Source organism: Neomonachus schauinslandi, chromosome 9 (genome assembly GCF_002201575.2).
Source record: "Neomonachus schauinslandi chromosome 9, ASM220157v2, whole genome shotgun sequence".
Classification (NCBI taxonomy): Eukaryota; Metazoa; Chordata; class Mammalia; order Carnivora; family Phocidae; genus Neomonachus; species Neomonachus schauinslandi.
In genome coordinates, this window is record NC_058411.1 from 140,756,259 (window position 1) to 140,777,928 (window position 21,670).

General features: G+C 40.9%; 1 protein-coding gene across 1 annotated transcript in view; it reads left to right on the forward strand.

Moving 5' to 3' along the window:
- The window catches only part of ADAMTSL3 (ADAMTS like 3), a 343,828-nt gene that overhangs the window by 305,643 nt on the left and 16,515 nt on the right, over positions 1-21,670 (forward strand). Inside the window, exons 23-25 of the mRNA XM_021680458.1 lie at positions 9,906-10,088; positions 12,486-12,602; positions 18,348-18,531. Of these exons, the coding sequence (XP_021536133.1) occupies positions 9,906-10,088; positions 12,486-12,602; positions 18,348-18,531 (484 nt within the window). The remainder of the gene's footprint in view (positions 1-9,905; positions 10,089-12,485; positions 12,603-18,347; positions 18,532-21,670) is intronic.

Sequence of the window (21,670 nt, forward strand, 5' to 3'; positions counted from 1 at the left end):
AACTTTTTAAAATTTGGAGGTAGGTAAGGCATTCAGAGGACCTCATACAATGGAAAGTCCCCTGTTCCCACTCCCTTGTTCACCCTCCCCTTGCACTTGTACCCCACACACCCAGGTAAACACCCTCATTGGATTCTTACATATCCTTGCAGAGATTCTCTATGCAAGCATGAATACTTATTTTTTTCTCTTTCTTATATAAAAGTTAGTATATTCAACATACCGTTCTCTACCTTGTATTTTTCAGCTGAGAACATTTTTTTCTAAACAGTGTCATTGAAATATGAAATACAAAAAATTGCATATATTTAATATATATAATTTGATGAGGTTGGATACATGCATACACTCATTAACAATCCCCACAGTCAAGGTAATACACATATCCATCACCTTCAAAATTTACCTTGTGTACCCCTTTTTTTGTGGTAAGAACATTTAACATGAGATCTACTCTCAACACATTTTTAAGTGCATAATTCAGTATTGTTGACAGTAGGTGCTAATCTGTATGGCAAATCTCTAGAACAAATTCATCCTGTATTAGCTGAAACTTAATACAATTGAACCATGCTTCTCCATTTCTCCTTCCCCCGGCCCGTGGTAACCACCATTCTCTCTGCTTCTGTGAACTTGACTATTTTAGTCATTTGAGAGGAAGCATGTTGTATTTGCCCTTCTGTGACTGGCTTGTTACAGTTAGCATGTTTTCTAGGTTCATCCATATTGTCACAAATGGCAGAATGTCCTTTTTTAAGGCTGTAGAGTAGTCCACTGTGTGTATATACCATGTTTTCTTTATCCATTCACCTGTCAATACATATTCGGGTTGTTTCTTATCTTGGCTATTGGAACAATGCCGCAGTGAATGTGGGAGTGCAGAGACCGTTTGGGATCCAGTTTCAATTCTCTTGGATATATACTGTATCCAGAAGTGGGATTGCTGGATCACATGGTAGTTCAATTTTTTTTTCAATTTTTTGAGGAACCTCCATACTACTTTCCAAAACAGCTGTAGTATTTTACATTTCTACCAGCAGTGTAGGAGGGTTCCAGTTTCTCCACAATCTCACCAGCACTTGTTATCTTTTGTGTTTTCAATAATAGCCATCGTAACCAGTGTGAGGTTATATCTCCTTGTGCTTCTGATTGCCCTGATGATGCGTGAGGTTGAGCATCTTTTCACGTACCTGTTGTCTGTCTTTTTTTTTTTTTTTTAAAGATTTTATTTATTTATTTGACAGAGACAGAGACAGCGAGAGCAGGAACACAAGCAGGGGGAGTGGGAGAGGGAGAAGCAGGCTTCCCGCTGAGCAGGGAGCCCGATGTGGGACTCGATCCCAGGACTCGGGGATCATGACCTGAGCCGAAGGCAGCCGCTTAACGAATGAGCCACCCAGGCGCCCCCTGTTGTCTGTCTTATGCCTTTGGAGAAATGTCTGTTCAAGTCCTTTGCCCATTTTTAAATTGGGTTATTTGTGTATTTGCTATTGAGTTGTAGGAGTTCCTTATATATTCTGGATATTGACCTCTTATTAGATAAATAGGCTACAAATATTTTCTCGGATTCTGTAGGTTGCCTTTATATTTTGTTTCCTTTGCTGTGCAGAAACTTTTTAGTTTGATGTAGTCCCACTTGTCTGTTTTTGTTTCTGTTGATTATGCATTTGGTGATCCAGGAAATCATTCAATGTCAAGGAGCTTTTCTCCTGTGTTTTATTCTAAGAATTCTACAGTTTCAAGTCTTACGTTTGTCTTTAATCCATTTTATATATATAATATTTTGAAATGATCGTGTGGTTTTTATCCTTCATTCTGTTAATGTGGTCTGTCACATTAATTAATTTGCATGTGTCCCAGGGATAAATCCCAGTTGGTGATGTTAGATGATCCTTTTCATGTGTTGTTGAATTCAGTTTGCTAGTATTTTTTCGAGTATTTTTGCATTTGTGTTCATTAGAGATGTTGACCTGTAGTTCTCTTTTCTTATAGCGTTTTTTTCCCAGCTTTGGTATCAGAGCAATGCTGACCTCATAAAATGAGTTTAGAAGTATTTCTTCCTCTTAAATGTTTTGGAAGAATTTAGGAAGGATTGTATTAATTCTTCTTTAAAAGTTTGGTATAATTCACCAGTGAAGTCATCTGGTCCAGGACTTTGGTTTGTTGGAACGTTTTGGATTACTGATTCAATTTTCTTGTACATTATTCACGTCTGTTGAACTTTTCTGTTTCTTTATGATTCAGTCTTGGTAGTTTGTTTCTGTAAATACATCCATTTCTTCTAGATTTGGTGTATAATTATCCAGAATAGTCTCTTGTGATCCTTTTGGTTTGTGTCATCAGTGTTCTTTTAAAAAAAATTTATTTATTTATTTATTTGAGAGAGAGAGAGAGCGCACAAGCAGGGGGGAGGGGCAGAGTTTGGTAAGGGAGAAGAAGACTCCTTGCTGGGCAGGGAGCCTGATGCAGGACTTGATCCCAGGATCCTGAGATCATGACCTGGGCTGAAAGGCATATGCTTAACTGACTGAGCCACCCAGGCGCCCTCTGTGTTATCAGACTGAATGTCTCCTTTTTATTTATTTGAATCCTCTTAATGATTTCTTTGTAAGCTTAGATAAAGGTTTGTCAGTTTAGTTTATCTTTTCAAAAAAACCCCAGCTCTTATTTATGTTAATATTTTCTATTGGTTTTCTCTTCCTTATTTTGCTTATTTGTATTCTAATCTTTGTTTTTTTTTTTTTCCCTTCCTTCTAATTCGGGGTTTAGTTTGTTCATCTCTTTCTAGTTCCTTGAAGGCTAAAGTTAGGTTGTTTGAGATCTTCCTTCTTTTGTAACATTGGCATTTATTGCTATAAACTTCCTTTCTAGTACTGCTTTTGTTGTATCCCACAAGTTTTGCTATGTTGTATGTTTATTTTCATTTGTATTAGGTATTTTCTAATTTCCCTTCTGATTTCTTCTTTGACTCAATGGTTGCTCAAGGGTGTCTTGGTTAATTTCCACATATCTGAATTTTCTAATTTTCCTTCTGGTACAGATTTCTACTTTTATTCCATTGTGGTTAGAAAAGATACTTGGTGTGGTTTCAGCCTTCTAAATTTATTAAGACTTGTTTTGTGGCCTAATATGTGATTTGTCTTGGAGAATGTTTCATCTGGGCTTGAGAAGAATGTATATTATGCTACAGGTGGCTGGAATACACTATGTCTGTCTGTTAGGTCTATTTGGTTAATAGTGTAGTTCAAGTCCACTGTTTCCTTATTAATTTTCTGTGTGGACATACTATCCATTGTTGAAAGTGGGATATTGAAGTCCCCTACTATTATTGTATTGCTATCTGTTTCTCTTCATAGATCTATCAGTGTTTGCTTTATATATTTAGGTGCTCTGATATTAAGTGCATATATATTTATGATTGTTATATCTTCCTGAAGAATTGACTCTGTTATCAATATATACCATCTTTATATCTTGTAACAGTTTTTGACTTGACATTATTTTGTCTAATGTAAGTACAGATACCCCTGCTCTCATTTGGTTACCATTTGCATGGAATCTATTTTCCCATCCCTTCACTCTCAGTCTGTGTATGTCTGTAATTCTAAAGAGAGTCTTTGTAGGCAGCATATAGTTGGAGCTTTTCTTTAAATCAGTTCAGCCACTCTGTGCTTTTTGATTGAAGAGCTTAATCCATTTATGTTTAAAGTAATTATTGATAGGTAAGGATTTAGTATTGCCACTTTGTTAATTTTTTTTCTATCTTATTTGTGGTCCTTTTGTCTCTTTTCCTCTATTTCCATCTTCCTTTGTGATTTGTTGATTTTTTTAACAGTGACATGCTTTGGGTTTTTTTTTTTTTTTCTTTTCTTTTGTATATCCACTATAGGTATTTTTTGTGTGGTTACTGTGGGGTTACATAAATCATCTAATATTTATAATTGACTATTTTCAGGTGATAACAACATAACTTCAATCTAATACAAAAACTCTACACTTTGTACCTCTCTATCTTCCTGCTTTATGTTACTATGTCACACTTTACATGTTTTTACATTGAGTATCCATTAACAAATTTTCATATTTGTATCTTACTCCTTTGTCTTTTAACTTTTATACTAGACTTAAAAGTGATTTATACAGGGGCGCCTGGGTGGCTCAGTCGTTAAGCGTCTGCCTTCGGCTCAGGTCATGATCCCAGGGTCCTGGGATCAAGCCCCGCTTCGGGCTCCCTGCTCCGCCGGAAGCCTGCTTCTCCTTCTCCCACTCCCCCTGCTTGGGTTCCCTCTCTCGCTGTGTCTTTCTCTGTCAAATAAATAAATAAATCTTAAAAAAAAAAAGTGATTTATACAGCTCCATTACAGTGTTATAGTATTCTATACTTATTTTGATTTGCTAAATTGCTGTCAACTAGTTTATTTTTTTAAGTAAATTGTAACATTATTGGAACTTAAAATACAGCATTTAATTTCTACTTTACAAGACAAAAGGGAACAAAGAAAGGATAACCAAAGTCAAAGGCCCATAAAAGGCCCATAAAAAGTCAAAGGCCCATATTTACCTTTTCTGGTGAATTTTATACTTTCATATGCTTTTGTGTTATTGTTTTCTGTTCTTTCATTTCAACTTGCAGAACTTTCTAGCATTTCTTATGAGGCTGGTCTAGTGATAATGAACTCACTCAGCTTTTGTTTGTCTGGGAAAGTCTTTATTCCTCTTTCATTTCTAAAGGACAGTTTTGCTAGGTATATTATTGGTTGGCCACTTTTTTCTTTCAGTAATTTGAGTACATCATCAATATTTCATTGTATTGATATACTGTAAGTTAATATTGTTGGATATGTGACTTGTTTTCAATCTTTTGCTTTTATATAACTGCATAAATAGAACATTTTGTATGCAGGTGTATTGATAGCATTAATTCCTAGGAAAGGGGATTACTCTTTAGAGGATAAATACAATTATAATTTTGGAAGATTTTGCTAAATTGCTGTCAACTAGTTTATTTTTTTAAGTAAATTGTAACATTATTAGAACTTAAAATACAGCATTTAATTTCTACCTTACAAGACAAAAGGGAACAAAGAAAGGATAACCAAAAGTCAAAGGCCCATAAAATCAGAAGGTATAGAACAATGACAAGGTAAACCCAGACATATCTGTAATCACACTAAATATTAATAGGGTTAACATTGCTATTAAAAGCAAAGGCCCTTAGATTGGGTTTCCAAATAAAACCTAATGATACACTATTACAAGAGACACTTCCAAAATAGAGTTATACAGAAAATTGTACAAAAGTATATTAAGCAGAAGAAAACAGAATAACTAGCAGTCACAAAAGTAAAATCAGGCAAGACAGGATTTAAGACCCTAAAAAAAGATAAAAAGACACCTATTAAAAAAAATCCACAGTAAAGTATCATCAACATGAACTGTCATTGCTAGATAAGATATAATACATAAAAACAAAAATAGGAAAAACACAAGGAAAAATTGATAAACATAGTAGACTGGAGCACTTTTTTCTGGACAGAAGAGCTCAAGGAGAAGCAAGTTAATAAGGACACATACTAAAAGAATATAATAAGACTTAATTATTGTAAATATTTGAACTTTATACCCCAAAAAGAAATAATATACCTTCTTTTCAAGTATGCATAGAACATTTACCAAAAAAAGTGATTGCATATTAGGCCACAAATATACCTTAGAAATTTCAAGAAACAGCAGTTATTTGGACTGCACTTTCTGATTACAATGCACTAAAGTTACAACTCCCTTGCAAAAGGTCAGGTGATTAAAATACCAACAAGTTGGAAATTTTAAAATTCCTTCCCAAGTAGAATGTGAATCAAAGAGGAAATCAGATGCAGTTACCAACTATGCCGAAAATCCTTCTGTCCCACAGATTTTATCCTGAATCCTCCCCTATGCTCATTTCATGCATTCCCCTTTAATCACCTCATTTAATTTCATGATTTCAATCATCATTTCTATGTTAATACTTGTGTCTCCAGTTTAGACATTTCTCCTGGGTTCCGAATCCAGTCAGTTGATTTTGGATGTCATTTAGCTACCTCAGTCTCAACACACTTACAATAATTTCTCACATATTCCATGCAGATCTGCTCTTCCTCTGGTTTTTCCCTGTTTCAGTTAATGGCACCACCATCTATCTGCATGTCATCCTTAAATCCTTCTCTCCTTTACTTCCCCATGTAAAGTCAATCACTGTATCCTATTGGTTTTTTCCTCCTGTGTCTCTCTAGACTCACTGCTCCTGCGTCCACTGTCCCATCTTTGTCTCTCACCTCAGTTGCTTTTGTAACCCTCCAATTGGTCCTCCTGACCCATGTCCCTGTCTTCCTTGTTTTACATCACATCCAGGCCGAAATTAATTAATTAATTAATTAATTTTTCTTCCTTCCTTCCATCCTCCCTCCTTCCCTCTTCCTTCCTTCCTTCCATCCTCCCTCCCTCCCTCCCTCCCTCCCTCTCTCTCTCTCTTTCTTTCTTTCTTTCTTAAAAGAGGGAGTGAGAGTGCAAGCAGGGAGGAGGGGCAGGAGAAGAGGGAGAGAGAGAATCTTAAGCAGGCTCCACACCCAGCATGGAGCCCAGTGTGGGGCTTGATCTCACGATGCTAAGATCATGACCTGAGCCAAAAATCAAGAGTTGGATGCTTAACCGACTGAGTCACTCAGGCTGATACTTCTAAAGCACCAACCTGATATTTTCAGATCGTTTAAAATAATTATTGTTTAAAATAATTACATTGTTTCCCATTTTCCTTAAAATAAATTCAACCAAATTCCTTACTATGGATAATAAATTTGCATTTGATGGACACCTTCTCACCTCTTATCTCATCTTTCCTCACTCCTCCTCCATGTACTTTAAGCTCGTCATAATAAACTTCCATGATTCCCCAAAGGGGAATTTTACTCTATTTTACTTTGTGTCTAAGACTTAATGCCCACTCTTCCTTGGGCCTAAAACAGCCTCTCCACCACTGCTATCCCCTTCCCTTGACATGTTCCTCCTTGTCCTAAGGTATAAGCTGAGGTGTTACTTCATGTGGGGATCTTCCATCTCTTCAGTCTGCATTAAGTGCAGCTTCTATGTGATGGCATCCAGTGTTCACCTTTATCATAGGCCCTTATCTCCTTTTATTGCAATCACCTGTTTCCTTCAAAGCCCTACCTTAAAATTAAGTTTCTTTTTCCTTTTTTTTAAAATTAAGTTTCTTGAGGAACTTAGTTCACCATCATATCCTTAGCCCTAGCATTGAGCATCATATAGAGTAGGCACTTCAGAAACATTTTTTGAATGAATGAATGAATGGTGATAATTGTATTGCATTTCAAAATACAAGATATATAGTCAAAGCTGTATTCAAAAGAAAATTAATAGCTTTAAATATTTTAACTTTAAAATAAGAAAATTAAAATACACTCAGTATCAACTCAGAGACTTAGAAATTTCCATGTAAACTAGAAATAAAAGGAAATTTCTTTGATTTGACAACAACTATCAGAAACCAAAAGCAAATATCATGCTTCAGGAGGGAGCTTTAGTAATAGTCCCTTTAAAGTTGGAAATAAGACAGATATGTTTGTTGCAACTGTCCTTATTCAGCATTTAGAGACATTAGTCAATGCAATGCAATAGTTAGAAATAATAGGTATAAATATTTGAAAAGAAAAGATAAAATTATCACTATGTGTAAATATGATTGTTTGCCTTTTATTTTTTAAATTTTTATGTATGTATGTATTTATTCATTATTTTTTTTAGAGAGAGAACATGAGCATCAGGGAAAGTGCAGAGGGAGAGGGAGAGAGTGAAAACCTTAAGCAGGCTCCATGCCCAGTGCGGAGCCCAACACGGGGCTCGATCTCACGACCCTGAGATCATGACTTGAGCCAAAATGAAGAGTTAGACACTTAACCGACTGAGCTACCCAGGCACATCTGGTTTTTTACCTTTAAAAAAAAATCAATTGAAAACTATTCAAAATACAGTTGACCTTGAATGACACAAGTTTGAACTGTCTAGGCTCACCTTTAAGTGGATTTGTTTTATTTTTTATTTATTTATTTTAAGATTTTATTTATGTATTTGACAGAGAAAGACACAGCGATAGAGAGAACACAAGCAGGGGGAGTGGGAGAGGGAGAAGCAGGCTTCCTGACGAGCAGGGATCCTGATGCGGGGCTCAATCCCAGGACCCTGGGATCATGACCTGAGCCGAAGGCAGACACTTAACCACTGAGCCACCCAGGTGCCCCTCAGTGGATTTGTTTTATAAATACAGTCCTGTAAATGCATTTTCTCTTCCTTATGGTTTTCTTAGTAACATTTTTTCTTTAGCTGACTTTAGTGTAAGAATACAGCCTATAATACATATAATACACAAAATACATGTAGGTGACTATTTATGCTATTGGTAAGACCTCTGTTCAACAGCAGGCTGTTAGTTAAGTTTTGGGGGAGTCAAAACTTACATATGGAATTTTGACTGTGCGGGGGAGGGGAGTCGGCATCCTTAGCCCCCACATTGTTCAAGGGTCAGCTGTAATAAAGTTCAGTGAGATGGCAATACAAGAGAAATATACAAGGGTTCATAGCTTCCCAATAGCTTTATTGTTAGCAATAAACAACCATAAAATATATTTTTTTAAAGTCTGCTAACTTTGGCAATAAACACTGTAAGGTATGTAGGAATAAGTTTATCAAGAAATATGCAAGACCTACCTACATTGTGGTTAGGAGATCAGTTCTGGAATAAACTGTGGGTGTGAATCTTGGCTCCGATGTTTACTAGCTGGCGACCTTAGGGAAGTTCGACCCTTCTGTGTGTATGTGTTTGTAGAAGTGACTAGAAAGGCATATGTGCATGTGATTAGCACTTGTCTGGGTATTTAGGTTCCAGCCTAGTGTTGACTTGGCCATCTTCCCCGGTGTAAGCTGGAGCTAACCACACCTTCGTGGGGCAGGCGTTTTGCCTACTATAAGGAGCATTGAAAATGTCGCGATGATAGCGGTGATGCCTGTTTTTGGCAGAAAGCCTCACCATGCCTGCACATTCTCTCCAAGCAGAGCACTGAGGGGGAGAGCACATCGCCAAAACCACTTACTATAGCTGGATCTCAGGATCATCTGAGGCTGCCCCAGCTCTTCAGAGTCAGGAGAGGTTCCTCTGAGTTTTGCATTTCATATCCCAGCAAGATGCTAAGACTTCTCAAGATTGGAGCCGGGGGAGAAATCCTTTCTATTTCTCATGCTCCTCTCCGTGTCCAGAGGTGTTGCTTACAGTCTCTGCACCTCGCTACATCAACCCAGACTTGAAACTCAACGCTTTGTGTTCCCTGAAATTATATTCTTTTACTAAAGTAGCAATGAACAAGTTTTTTTTTTTCCCCCTAAAGATTTAATATTTTTTTCTGAAGGAGGGACATTTTGTTGCTGATGCATAGCAAGTAACTTAAAGATTCGCCTTAGATAGTTTTGCTTTCTGGAGACTTCTTTGTGATAACTCAGCACTGGGTATTTCTCTCTGTCTCTGCTTCTAGCTCCTCTTTTCCAACCACTCTCCTGCTCCCCCCACTCAGCTTTGTATTTCTTCTTTTTTCTGATATGGAGCTACTCCACCCTCTTTGGCTCCTCTTGACGTACATACATACCCCAGTCAGGTGCATCATAGACCAAAGCCCTTTGCTTTGATGGAATCTCCTCTCTGCCGTCGAGGATCTATAGAAAGAGAAGTAGCCATCTGTCCTATTATATGTAATTAAGCCCATTCGCTAACTTGTGGTCAGAATGCTAAATGGTATTTGTCATATGGTTCTGTGGCCCTGTTCTTAAAGGAATTTGCCTTTGTCATATTTGTTTTTATTCCAAAGGTGTCCCTCAGCCTAATATAACTTGGTTGAAGAGAGGAGGATCTCTGAGTGACAATGTTTCCTTGCTTTTCAATGGATCCCTGTTGTTGCAGAATGTTTCCCTTGAACATGAAGGAACCTATGTCTGCACAGCTACCAATGCTCTTGGAAAGGCAGTAGCAATGTCTGTACTGCACCTGCTGGGTAAGTGTCAGATTCTTCGGGTTCAAGTGCTTCCTGTAACACGTACAAGCAGGCCCCCGTTTGGTCGATCCTGGAGCCAAGGAGTAAACAAGATGGACATTAGATGGTTTTAACCGTGCCTTGCCACATACAAACGAGCACTAAAGCTGGCATTTCGTCCTATCCAGGTCTTCTCTGAGAAGGCTGTGATTTTCTTGCTAATACTTCTCTTCCCAAGAACCTACACTGGCATATGATCTTCTGCCCAGAATAAAGACTCTTCATGTTCTGCCTCTATATTTGCATATCTGCTGACCCCAACCCCCAGCCCAAGCTAGCAGTGAGCTCTATTCTAGTGAACATGGTTTCCTGCCCTGTGATCTGACAGACTCTCCTGCCCACATGCTGTTTCCGTGGAAGTATCACCTCCAGACACTGCTCTTCAAAGAAGAGAAATGTAGGGCCAACTTCTGTCTCTTACAGAAGAATTCCTATCTCCTGTGGGAACCCCCTGGATTTCGTTTGACCTCTTTTCTGTGGTCGAACCACCTGGTATCTGATTAAGTCCAAACACACGTTGTTCTCCAATTGTTTCCTCTTTTACTTATGTTTCCTCAGCTAAATTGTAGGTCCTTTAATTATAGAGATCATGTGTGATTTTTTTTTTTTTTTTGCAGTCCTGAGGATATAATATAGTATAAGGCACACAGTAGGTACTCAATAAATACTAATCAGTTGAGTCTTAGGACACCTTACAGTTGGGTCAGTAATGTCATTTGGAGAAGCTCATTACAATGTGCCCCTTGGCCCAGGATGACAAGCTGCTTCTGCTGCTTCTGCTATCTGTAGGGATAATTTCTGGAGTTCAACAAATTTTTGTCACCAAAATGGGCTTTAAATTGTTGAGGTTTTAGGACTCAGTAAATGATACTCCTCTTTCCCATCAGGGTTTGGAACCAATTGAGAGTTGATGACAGAAGTCAATCAGATGGACGTTAGGGATCATTTGTTATTCTTCTTTGTATCTCCAGCACCTAACAAAGGTGTAATCAGTGTTAAATGTGTTTCACAAATGAATGAAATTGAGTTGTTGGCAGACCTGGTATGAGATTATTACGGAATCCACTGCGGAATCAAGAGGATGATGGAAAAGAGCCTTCTCCATGGCTTTTCTTGTTGGCAGTTAGAGGTGCCCGGGGACATGCACAGGTGGGAGATGGCAATGTGGGGAGTTAGAACAGTTGTCATGCACAAAACACTTTGGTGTTCATTAACTCCTCTGATATTTACAAGAGCACAGGGTTGGGGCAGTCATTTTTAATCCCACTGCATGAATGAGGAGAACTAAAACTCACAGAAAGTTTTCCTGGAGCCCAAATATATAGCCTTCTCTTTGAGCATTCTTCATGCTACCCCTCCTGGACCATCAGTGCTGATCAGGAAGGCTCTGGTGTACCTCCGTGTGGCCCTTCCCAAAGAGTCCCCATGGTCTTCTAGGATCTTGGAATGGAAGATTTTCAACTGATGGGCTTGGCCAAGCCTGTCTGATTCTTGAATGCCTTCCCCATGCTCTGAGAAGTGCCAGCCTTATTCCTTGCTTCTGCTCGTCTCCACTCATGAAGCTGAATGGCCATCTCAGCCTCGCCCCGCACACCTCTTCTCTCAGGAGTACCTCCCACTAAGCAGCTCATGACTTTGCTTAAACTGACTGAGGAATCAAGAATGTCTTACATGACACAATGCACGGCATTCTTCCACCGCCCTGCTCTTAGAGCTTCACGGTCTTCCTGAAAGCCCACACTCCCCACCACGTGAGGTGCTCTGTGAAACCTCACTCATTCTCCTGCTGCCAAGGCTCCTGTTAAGTGGAAGAGCTCTACTGTTCTCAGTGGACTCCTCCAATCCCTTCTGGAATTTGGTGAATCTGTTTTTTCCCGTCTTATTAAGCTATAAACTCTGAAAACATGCACAGATACCACGTGTTAGCAGAGTTGCTCTAACTAGACCCCTATAGCACTCACACACCCAGACCCCCATGTAACTCCCAGATCTGTGTGAGCCTGAGCATCCAGGACAGAGCATTTCTTTGGAAAGAGCTGACTTCCTAGTAGTTGTCTTCTTCTTTTTTTTTTTTTAATTTATTTATTTGACAGAGAGAGACACAGCGAGAGAGGGAACACAAGCAGGGGGAGTGAGAGAGGGAGAAGCAGGCTTCCCGCAGAGCAGGGAGCCCGATGCGGGACTCGATCCCAGGACCCCGGGATCATGACCTGAGCCGAAGGCAGTCGCCTAACCAACTGAGCCACCCAGGCGCCCCAGTAGTTGTCTTCTTTAAGAACACCCAAGCTGGGACAAGAATTAGATATTGTTTAACTGGAAAACAAGGGCTCCTTTTTTCTTTTTTCTTTTTTTTCTCAGAACAAAGACGTTTGGACAGTAAAAGCATATTTCCCAAGGACTATAAAAAGCATATGCTCCAGGCATCCAACGCCGGAACCAACAGTAATGACCCAACAGGAGAACCCCGACCTCCAGGTCAGAGATTCTGACTGTTTAGGGATTTGCCATTTGTGAGGCATGTGCGGGGAAAAGGATTTAGCTACAAGACTCCATGTTTTGCACTTCTCAACAATTAAAATTATTCCTAGACATTTGGCCAGCTTTTCCCTTGCCCTCGGTCTTCTGTGGTTCAACTTGTTCCTTCCATATTGAAACATTTTTGAAAAAGAAATCACTCCTGAGGAAGCCCGCAGAGCCCATATCCTAAATGTGCATCATTATTTGTGATAAAACAGGGATTGGCTTTCCAGTTTTAAAACTGTTGCCAACTTGGCAAATATTCACAGAGGGAAGATTTGCTGAGTTCTGGAACCAACTCTTTCATTTTTCTCTTTTCGTAAGTTTTTTTCCCCTATATTTATTAACTTTGTTATGCATTGCTGTCTGGTCAGGAGAACCTAATCTAAGTATTTCAAGCTGGCAAAACTCTTTAGGAGGCCAAGGGAGAGATGTAGAGTTAAGAAAATCAGAAATGCTGGAATCACAGGGAAAAGGTACTGATGATCTCAGATTCTTGTAGCTCAGAAGTGAGTAAGTCACAGAAGGATGCAGAGAAGCTCCTATTAGATTTCATGCTTTATTATACCTCCTATACAGGAACAATACTGGCTACATCATTTTGACCTTTTAAATCTTGAGCAAATACCTCTCCTTTGCAGAACATATCCCAAAGGATAACTCTGCAGGTAGGGATTCTAGAAATGTGGTTCCTAGGCTCCCACCTTCTCAGATGCAGGGAGAGCATAGAAGAGGAAAATAGTGTTGGGCCACCAATCAAACAGTCCAGCTCATGTTATTTATGACTTCATTCTCCAGGAGTATTTATGTATTTCTTCTCCTCTGCCAGACATAAAACTACCATTATAAAATGCACTATTATCCATTCATTCAGCCTTTGTCTTAGTCTGTTTGGGCTACTATAACAAAAACCATAGACTGGGTGGCTTAGCAACAACATACATTTATTGCTCTCAGTTCTGGAGGCTGTGAAGCCCAAGGTCAAGGCACCAGCAGATCAGGCGTCTGGTGAGGGCCCACTTGCTGTATCCTCACGTGGCAGAAGGAGTGAAGGAGATCCCTGGGTTCTCTTCTGTAAGGACACTAACCCCATTCCTGGGGGCTCCACCCTCATGACCTCCTCACCCCCTGAGGGCCCCACCTCCTAAGACCATTTCATTGGATGTTAGGATTTGACATATGAATTTTGGAGAGACACAAACATTCAGTCTATGGCAACATCCAACAAGTGTTTGCCCAGTGCTTTCTCTTGCCAGGCTGGGGGTACAGAGGTGAGCTAGCCCTTGGGAAGCTCATAGTCTCTACAGGGAGGCAGTCATGTAAACAGGTATTTTGAAGCCGGATGACAAGTGCTGGAATAGAAGGATGACCAAGTCCACTGGCAGCACTAAGGAAAGGGCCCACGTCTCTCTGGAGAAGACAACCCCGTTTTCACGTGGGCCATGATGTTTGTTCTGGGAAGAGGAAGAAGAACATTCCAGGCAGAGAAACAGATGTGCAAAGGCAGATAGGAATTCCATGTGGAAGGGAACATGAAATCAAGGAACTCCCTCAAATCAATTAATTTAAAAATTGGATATTCATGAGGCTGAAACTGCTGGGAAAGTTGAAGCCTTTGGAATATTTAAACATTTGGTTTATCAACACTGCCTTTCTTGTTTGACCACCTCCTACACACACACACACACACATACACACACACCTGCACACACCTGCACATACATGTGTACACATTCTGGAATACGCCAAACCTTCAATGGATCCCTACCTTAGCATTTCAAAGACACTCCTTTATTAATTGAACAAATACTTCTTGAGTACCTAATCTATAACATGCCCTGTCCCAGCAGTGGGCAGGACAGAAGAGCTCCTCACCCTCATGGACTTGGCATTCCAGTAGGAGAGATGGACAGTAAACAAGGAAACAAACATATATTTCCCTGTGGCAAGTGCTATGAAGGAAACAAAATAGGGTGATAGCATAGTGATTGCATGCAGCCACTTTGGAGAAGAAAGTCAGGACAAGCCTTCTAAGGAGGTGATAGTTGAGCCCAGACCTAAACAATGAGATAGAGCCATCCGTGCACAAAGATGAGGAAGGAGCATTTCTGGCAGAGGGACTAGTGAGTGCAAAGACCATAAAGTGGGAACAAACTTAATGTGGTCAAGAAACACAAAGAAAATTCATGTGATGGGGGCACTGTGGGGGCAGGGGTATGAAATGAAGTTGGAAGGTGGCTGAGGACCATATCATTCAGAGCTTTGAAGGTCAAGGTAAAGACTAGAGTTTATTCCTGTTTCTCCAGCACCATTGGTTGAAGAGACTGTCTTTTCCCCATTGTATATTCTGGTTTCCTTTGTCATAAGATAATTGACCATATAAGCATGGGTTTATTTCTGGGTTTTCTGTTCCATTCTATTGATCCAGCTGTCTGTTTTTGTGCCAGGATCATACAATGCAAAGAATGAAACTCGACCATGTTCTTACACTATACACAAAAATGAACTCAAAATGTATTAAAGACCTAATTGTGAAACCTGAAACCATAAAAATCCTAGAAGAGAGCACAGGCAGTTGTCTCTCTGACATTGTCTGTAGAAACATTTTTCTAGATATGGATCCTCGAGCAAGGGAAACAAAAGCTAAAATAAACTATTAGAACTACATCAAAATAAAAAGCTTCTGCACAGTGAAGGAAACAATCAACAAAACAAAAAGACAACCTACCGAATGGGAGAAGATATTCACAGATGACATATCTGATGAAGGGTTAATATGCAAAATATATAAAGAACTTATACAACTCAGCACCAAAATAACAAATAACCTGATTAAAATGGGCAGAGGACATGAGCAGACATTTTCCCAAGGAAGACATACAGATGGCCAACAGACACATGAAAAGATTCTCAACATCACTCATCATTAGGGAAATGGAAACCACAGTGAGGTATCACTGCCCACCTGTCAGAATGGCTAGAATCAAAAAGACAAGAAATAGCAAGTATTGGCGAGGATGTGGAGAAAAAGAAACTTTTGTGTACTATTGGTGGGAATATTGGTAAATTGGTACAGCCACTATGGAAAACACTATGGAGGTTCCTCAAAAACTTAAAAATAGAACTACCATATGGTCCAGTAATTCCATTATTGGGTATTCATCCAAAGAAAATAAAAATACAAATTTGAAAAGAAATATGCACCTCTATGTTTATATCAGCATTATTTACAATAGCCAGGATATGGAAGCAACCCAAGTGTCCATCAATAGATGAATGGATAAAGAAGATGTGATACACACACACACACACACACACACACTGGAATATTACTCAGCCATAAAAAAGAATGAAATCTCGCCATTTGCACAATGTGGATGGACCTAGAGGGTATAATACTAAATGAAATAAGTCAGACAGAGAAAGACAGATACCATATGATCTCACTCACATATTTAATTCAAGGAACAAATTAACAAAAAAAGAAAAAATAAAAATAAAAAAACACACTTTTAAATACAGAGAGCAAATGGATGGTTACCCATAGACTGGGAAGAAGATTGGCCAAACATATGTCTGTTGAGGAACTTATATCTAGAATATATAAAGAACTTCTACAAGTCAACAATGAACTCTCCCCTCCCCCCCCACAAAACAACAGGCAAAACACTTGCACAGACAGTTCACAAAAGAAGATATACAGATGGCATCAGGGAAATGACAATTAAACCCACAAAGAGATACGATTCCACACTTACTAGAATGGTGAAAACTAAGACTGACAACGCCAGATTTGGTTAAGGATGTGAAGCTACTGAAACTCGTATGCATTGGTGGTAAGAGTGTAATCTGGTACAACCACTCTGGAAAACTGTGTGGTAGTTTCTAAGAAGGCTAAGCATGCACCTACCTTTGACCCAGCAATTCCACTCACAGGTATTTACCCAAGAAAAGTGAAAACTTGTTCACAAAAAAATTTGTACAAGAATGTTCACAGCAGCCTTCACTTCCTAATGGCCACCAAAAGGAGAATAGATGAACTATGGTATAGTCATACGATGGAATATTATTCAATAAAAGAGAATGGGCTACGCACAGCAATACAGGTGAATCTCAAAAATGTTATGTGAAGCAAGTGCAAAAGAGTACATGAATGAAAGCAAGAGCAGGTGACACTAATAATGGGTACTGATGGAAATGAACAAGGAATTGCCTGGGTGGGGGAGGGGAACTGATTAAAATAATTCAGATGAAACTAATTGATTAAAATAATTTAATTAAAGATTAAAGTTGATCAAATTAGGAGGAAACTTTTTGGGAGATGAAGTGTTTTATATCTTGCTGTGGTTCATGGTTACAAAAGTAGATACAAGCGTGAAAACTCATAAAACTGCACACCGGATTTCTGAGCATTTTATTGTATGTGAATGACACCTCAATTAAAACAAAAACCACACATGTTTTTAAAGAAATATATGTGTTTTCTGCCTTGAAGTGTCAAGGTGTCTTTGTGAAGTATGGCATAGTAGAAAGAGTTAGATGTCGAGTTTGACAGTCTTGGGTTCTAGATGAAGGACCTTGAGCAAGTCACTTAGCTTTTTCCCACTCCTGCAAATAAAACTGGTCTAATTCACAGGATGGCCGTAAGGATTAGGTGAAAAACTGATGGCCAAGTATCTAAAATTCAGTACCCCTCACCTGGGAAGTTCTCCATAAACCCAGCTATTTAAAAAAAAAAAATTGTTTCAAATAAACTGTAATCCTGGGGGCCCAACTAAAAATATGTACAGTTCTGCTTTGCAGAGGATGCCATATGCAACTTAAGACAAAAATTCAAAAATCAGAAGGAAAATCTGGAAAACAATAAGTTAAAGAAATCGCTCTGCTCTGTGAGGGAGTCTGTGGACACAGCTGGTAGCTATCAATTACTTGTGATTGTGACGGGAAAATATGGCACCTTCTGTGGTCACACACAAATCTGTCATCATCGTATTGTACCTCGTCTTTTTACCAAGTGTCAAAAAGGAAGGGAAAGGCTGTTTGGAATGAAGACTAAAATTAAAAAGCCATAATTACTGGAGGTGGTCAGCTTCAACTTTGCTAAAGGAAACTCTCATTTTTACCTTCCCAGATGTCTCCATGACAAATTATTTATGCAGTTCCAGGAGTAAGCTGAAGTTTAGATAAGAATTAATGGAAAAGTAAGAACGGAATGAAATGCATTTTTAACCTGACTGCTTAATCCCTGGTCCCTGCTAAACGGTCTTTCATTTCTCCGCCTGGCCTACATTTGAGAAATAGAACCTGTGAGAGCATCCCCTGGAGACGCCCTCCTCTCTCGTCCTCTTGGCTCTGCTTGGAGAATGCTGAGGAGCCAGCCCACTGCACGGAGCACCTCCTCCCTCTTTCTGGGATTTTTCTGGCAAGTCCGGCTGGCCTCCAATAGCACCTCTCCCAGACTGTGGTCCAAGGGCCCCAAGCTGGCCACCATTCCCACCAGTGAGGACAATAAGTCAGTGTAGGAAACATGAAATGTAAAGGAGGCCTTCCACTAGGTGACGGCGTACTCTCTGAGTGCTTCTCAAAGAAGCAGATGGGCAGCCAACCAGAAAACAGCTCCTGGTGGTCTGTGGCCATGTCCCTTCCAGCCCCATCATCATATCTCATTCAGAGCTGTCATGACATTTCATTTCCTTTCTGCAGAGCCTTTTTGGGAGCTCGGTAACTGGACACATTGTTCTGCCACCTGCGGCCACTTGGGAGCCCGAGTCCAGAGACCCCACTGTGTGATGGCCAACGGGCAGGAAGTGAGTGAGGCCTTTTGCCAACACCTCCCGAAGCCGCTGGCTGGGTTTCAGCCCTGTAACATCCGGGACTGCCCCTCAAGGTACGTGTGGTCACTCTTCGTATCAGTACCAGGTTTTTGCTCGGGTTAGAAGGCATGGTAATTTGGATTTCCCAGTGCAATCACTGTGGTATGTACAGTGTGTACTCTGCATCGGGCATTCTGCTAAGTGCTTACATGGACCACTTCACCATCACCTTGGAGGTACACGTTGTTAGCTTCCTATTTCACAGGTGGGAAAGCACCCTGAAGCTGCCCAGTTACAAGGGCCAGAATTCAAATCGAGATGATCTGTGTTCAGAGCCTCCGCTCTTGACCGCTACCCGCATCTGTCTCCTACACTCACAGGGTTATCTGGTCCTTAGTAGGGCTGGTCCCGTGGGTTTGCCTCGAGATGGCACAGTGGGCCAGCATCACTGGAGGTCCCGTTCAAAATGCCGTTCCTTAGATTCCACCCCAGAGGTCAAAACCATTCATAACCTTTCTAGGTAATAGATAGAAATCAATAATTTAAAAATGTCCAAAATCAAACTCATGATCTCCACCAAACCTGGTCTGTCCCCAGGCCTCCAGATCCAGTGACTGCATCCCAGACGCCCCTGTTTCTCTCACTTCCATCCATTCTTGTCCAGTTCTTCCGTTCCCCCCGGGAGCTCACGCCATCAGGTTCCTCATGTGGACGGCTCCAGGATCCTCCTGATTCCTGTCTCCCTCCCTAGAGTGCTAGTCTCGTGTGTAAACAGAGTCGTCTTTGAAACACAAATTCACCGAGATGCCTCTTTGTTTAAAACCTTTCAAACACTTTGACAAAGGCCGAAAATCCCTAGCACTGGGAGCACGTCTGTCTCGCTCATTTTGTTCACCCCGGTGTCTAAACCAGTGCCTCACACACCCTAGTGCTCAGTGCGTATTTGCTGCCTGACTGAATTCTGGAGCGAGAGAACAGAAGTCCCTCTGTGCTTGTGCCTCAGGCTGCCATTCTGTCCCAGCGTGGTTATCTGATCTCCACTCCATGCTGTCTTTTTGTCTCTGAGATGTGTCTTTCTCCCAACTCAGAGCCTTTGCACATGCTGTTCCCTCTGCCTAGAACACTGTTCCCTCTCTTTCCACTTAGTTATTTCTGTTCATTTCTTTTCAGGGAAACTATCCCTAACCTTCCCCTCCAAGCTCAGCCAAGCCCCTGAGCTGTATGTGTTTCATAATTTGTTATCATTCGTGTTCATAGCTCTTACCATGGTCTGTCTCACACTAGACTGTCCAGCCCAGGAGGGTAAATCCGTAGCTGTTTGCAGAACACTTTATTCCCAGCACTTAGCACAGTCTCTGCCCCCATTATGCACCCTCCACAGATATGTGTGGAGTGAACGAATGAATGATTGAATCACAGAGTCCCTAGCAGGTAACTGACCAAATGGCACCATAATCCCCAGTAAAATAAAATAAAATAAAAATAATAATAACAGTAGCATTTCTGGAGCATGACTGTGAGATGGATACTTCATTAGAGAGTTCGCTGCCCTCGCTCAAATGCCCACGCTAATCTGCTGACCTGGGCCTTGGAGAGGAGTGGGAGACAGGGTCACCCTGGCAAACAAAGCAGATACCTGGGAGCATGTTCTCGCAAGGCTGTGGCCGTCGGTGGCTGACATGTCTCTCGGTACCCGTCCTGTGCTTCAGAGGAAAGTCTTGCGCTGAGTCATCTGTCCCTGGAGAAGCAGCGAACTGATGCTACAGTAACTCGGGGGAGATGGTTATGCCAATTCTTGATTCTTACAAAGTGGAAACAAATGTATCAGCTGCCGTGTTTATTACATATTCTCCAGCTGTGCACCTGCCTAGGCTAAGCGGCCATCTACTTTCACACCTACGAGAGGCACCTTGAGGTCTTGTAACCCTAGGGCTCTCGCACTGAGGGTCCTTCATCTCTCTATGCTGTGGACGCCTCTGGTTTCTGGAGAAGCCTGGGGATCCGTTCCCAGGACGAGGGTTTTAAATCTGTAAAATAGAATACATTCAATCACGAAACCAGTAACATTGAAGTACAGCATCGTCATGTTGAAAAATGATGATACGGTAATAGAGTTGCCTCTCTGTTGATACACTAATATCGAGCAGTACGTTAATTTTGAAGTGGTGATAAATATAAATAACTTTTTGAGATGCCTTCCACAATTGTAAGGTCATGTAAAAATATCTATGGTCTCCATTGGTAACAAAATCACAGACAGGGCTAATACCACTGTGTTTTCTGGCTGACATTTTTATAACTAAAGGAACGCTACATTTCACTTGTAGCTCAATGACAACGAAGAGGTAATTCTTTTTTTTTTTTTAAAGATTTTATTTATTTATTTGAAAGAGAGAGAATGAGAGAGAGAGAGCATGAGAGGGGGGAGGGTCAGAGGGAGAAGCAGACTCCCCACTGAGCAGGGAGCCCGATGCGGGACTCGATCCCGGGACTCTAGGATCATGACCTGAGCCGAAGGCAGTCGCTTAACTGACTGAGCCACCCAGGCGCCCCAACGAAGAGGTAATTCTTTGCCCGTCCGGGTCCGCGGTCTCTTGGAGCACCCTAGAGCTCAGGTTAGGAGCCCCTGCTCGGTAGGATCCCAGCAGAGCTTGAACATTCTCCGTGATAGAGCACTCAGTATCCCAAAGGTGTCCAGCTCCGAGCGTTCTCTGTCATGAAAGTGGGAACTTAGGGTCAAATAAACCCGGTATCCAACCCCAGCTCTGTTGGCTTGTGGTTATGTGACCGTAACCGACTTATTTACCCCTTTGGACATTGGTTTCTTCCCTACAAAGAATGGGAATAACATGTAAACATCTCCCAGAGCAAATAGCACATAGGTGCTTTAAGAATATTTTCTTCCCTTTGGTTTCAGTGAGCTGCAACCCACCTTTTTGAGATTTCCGCCCACTTTTCCCCTAGCTGTGCTCTCTGGGGCCCCGCCCGTGCCAGCTCTCATATCCTTGCAGATGGCCCGGCCCCACCCCTGTGTTCCTTGTCTCTCCCTGGTAATCCTGTTGCTCCCCTGAACAAAAAGGAAATGTGAGCAGAGAGCCAGGAGTTATCAGCGCTGCGGTTCATTCCCCTCGAGACATGTGACGGCCCCCAGACGCTCACAATGTTAGCATGGATGTTCAAGACACTCCCTGCAGGGGCTGACATTCCAGTCCT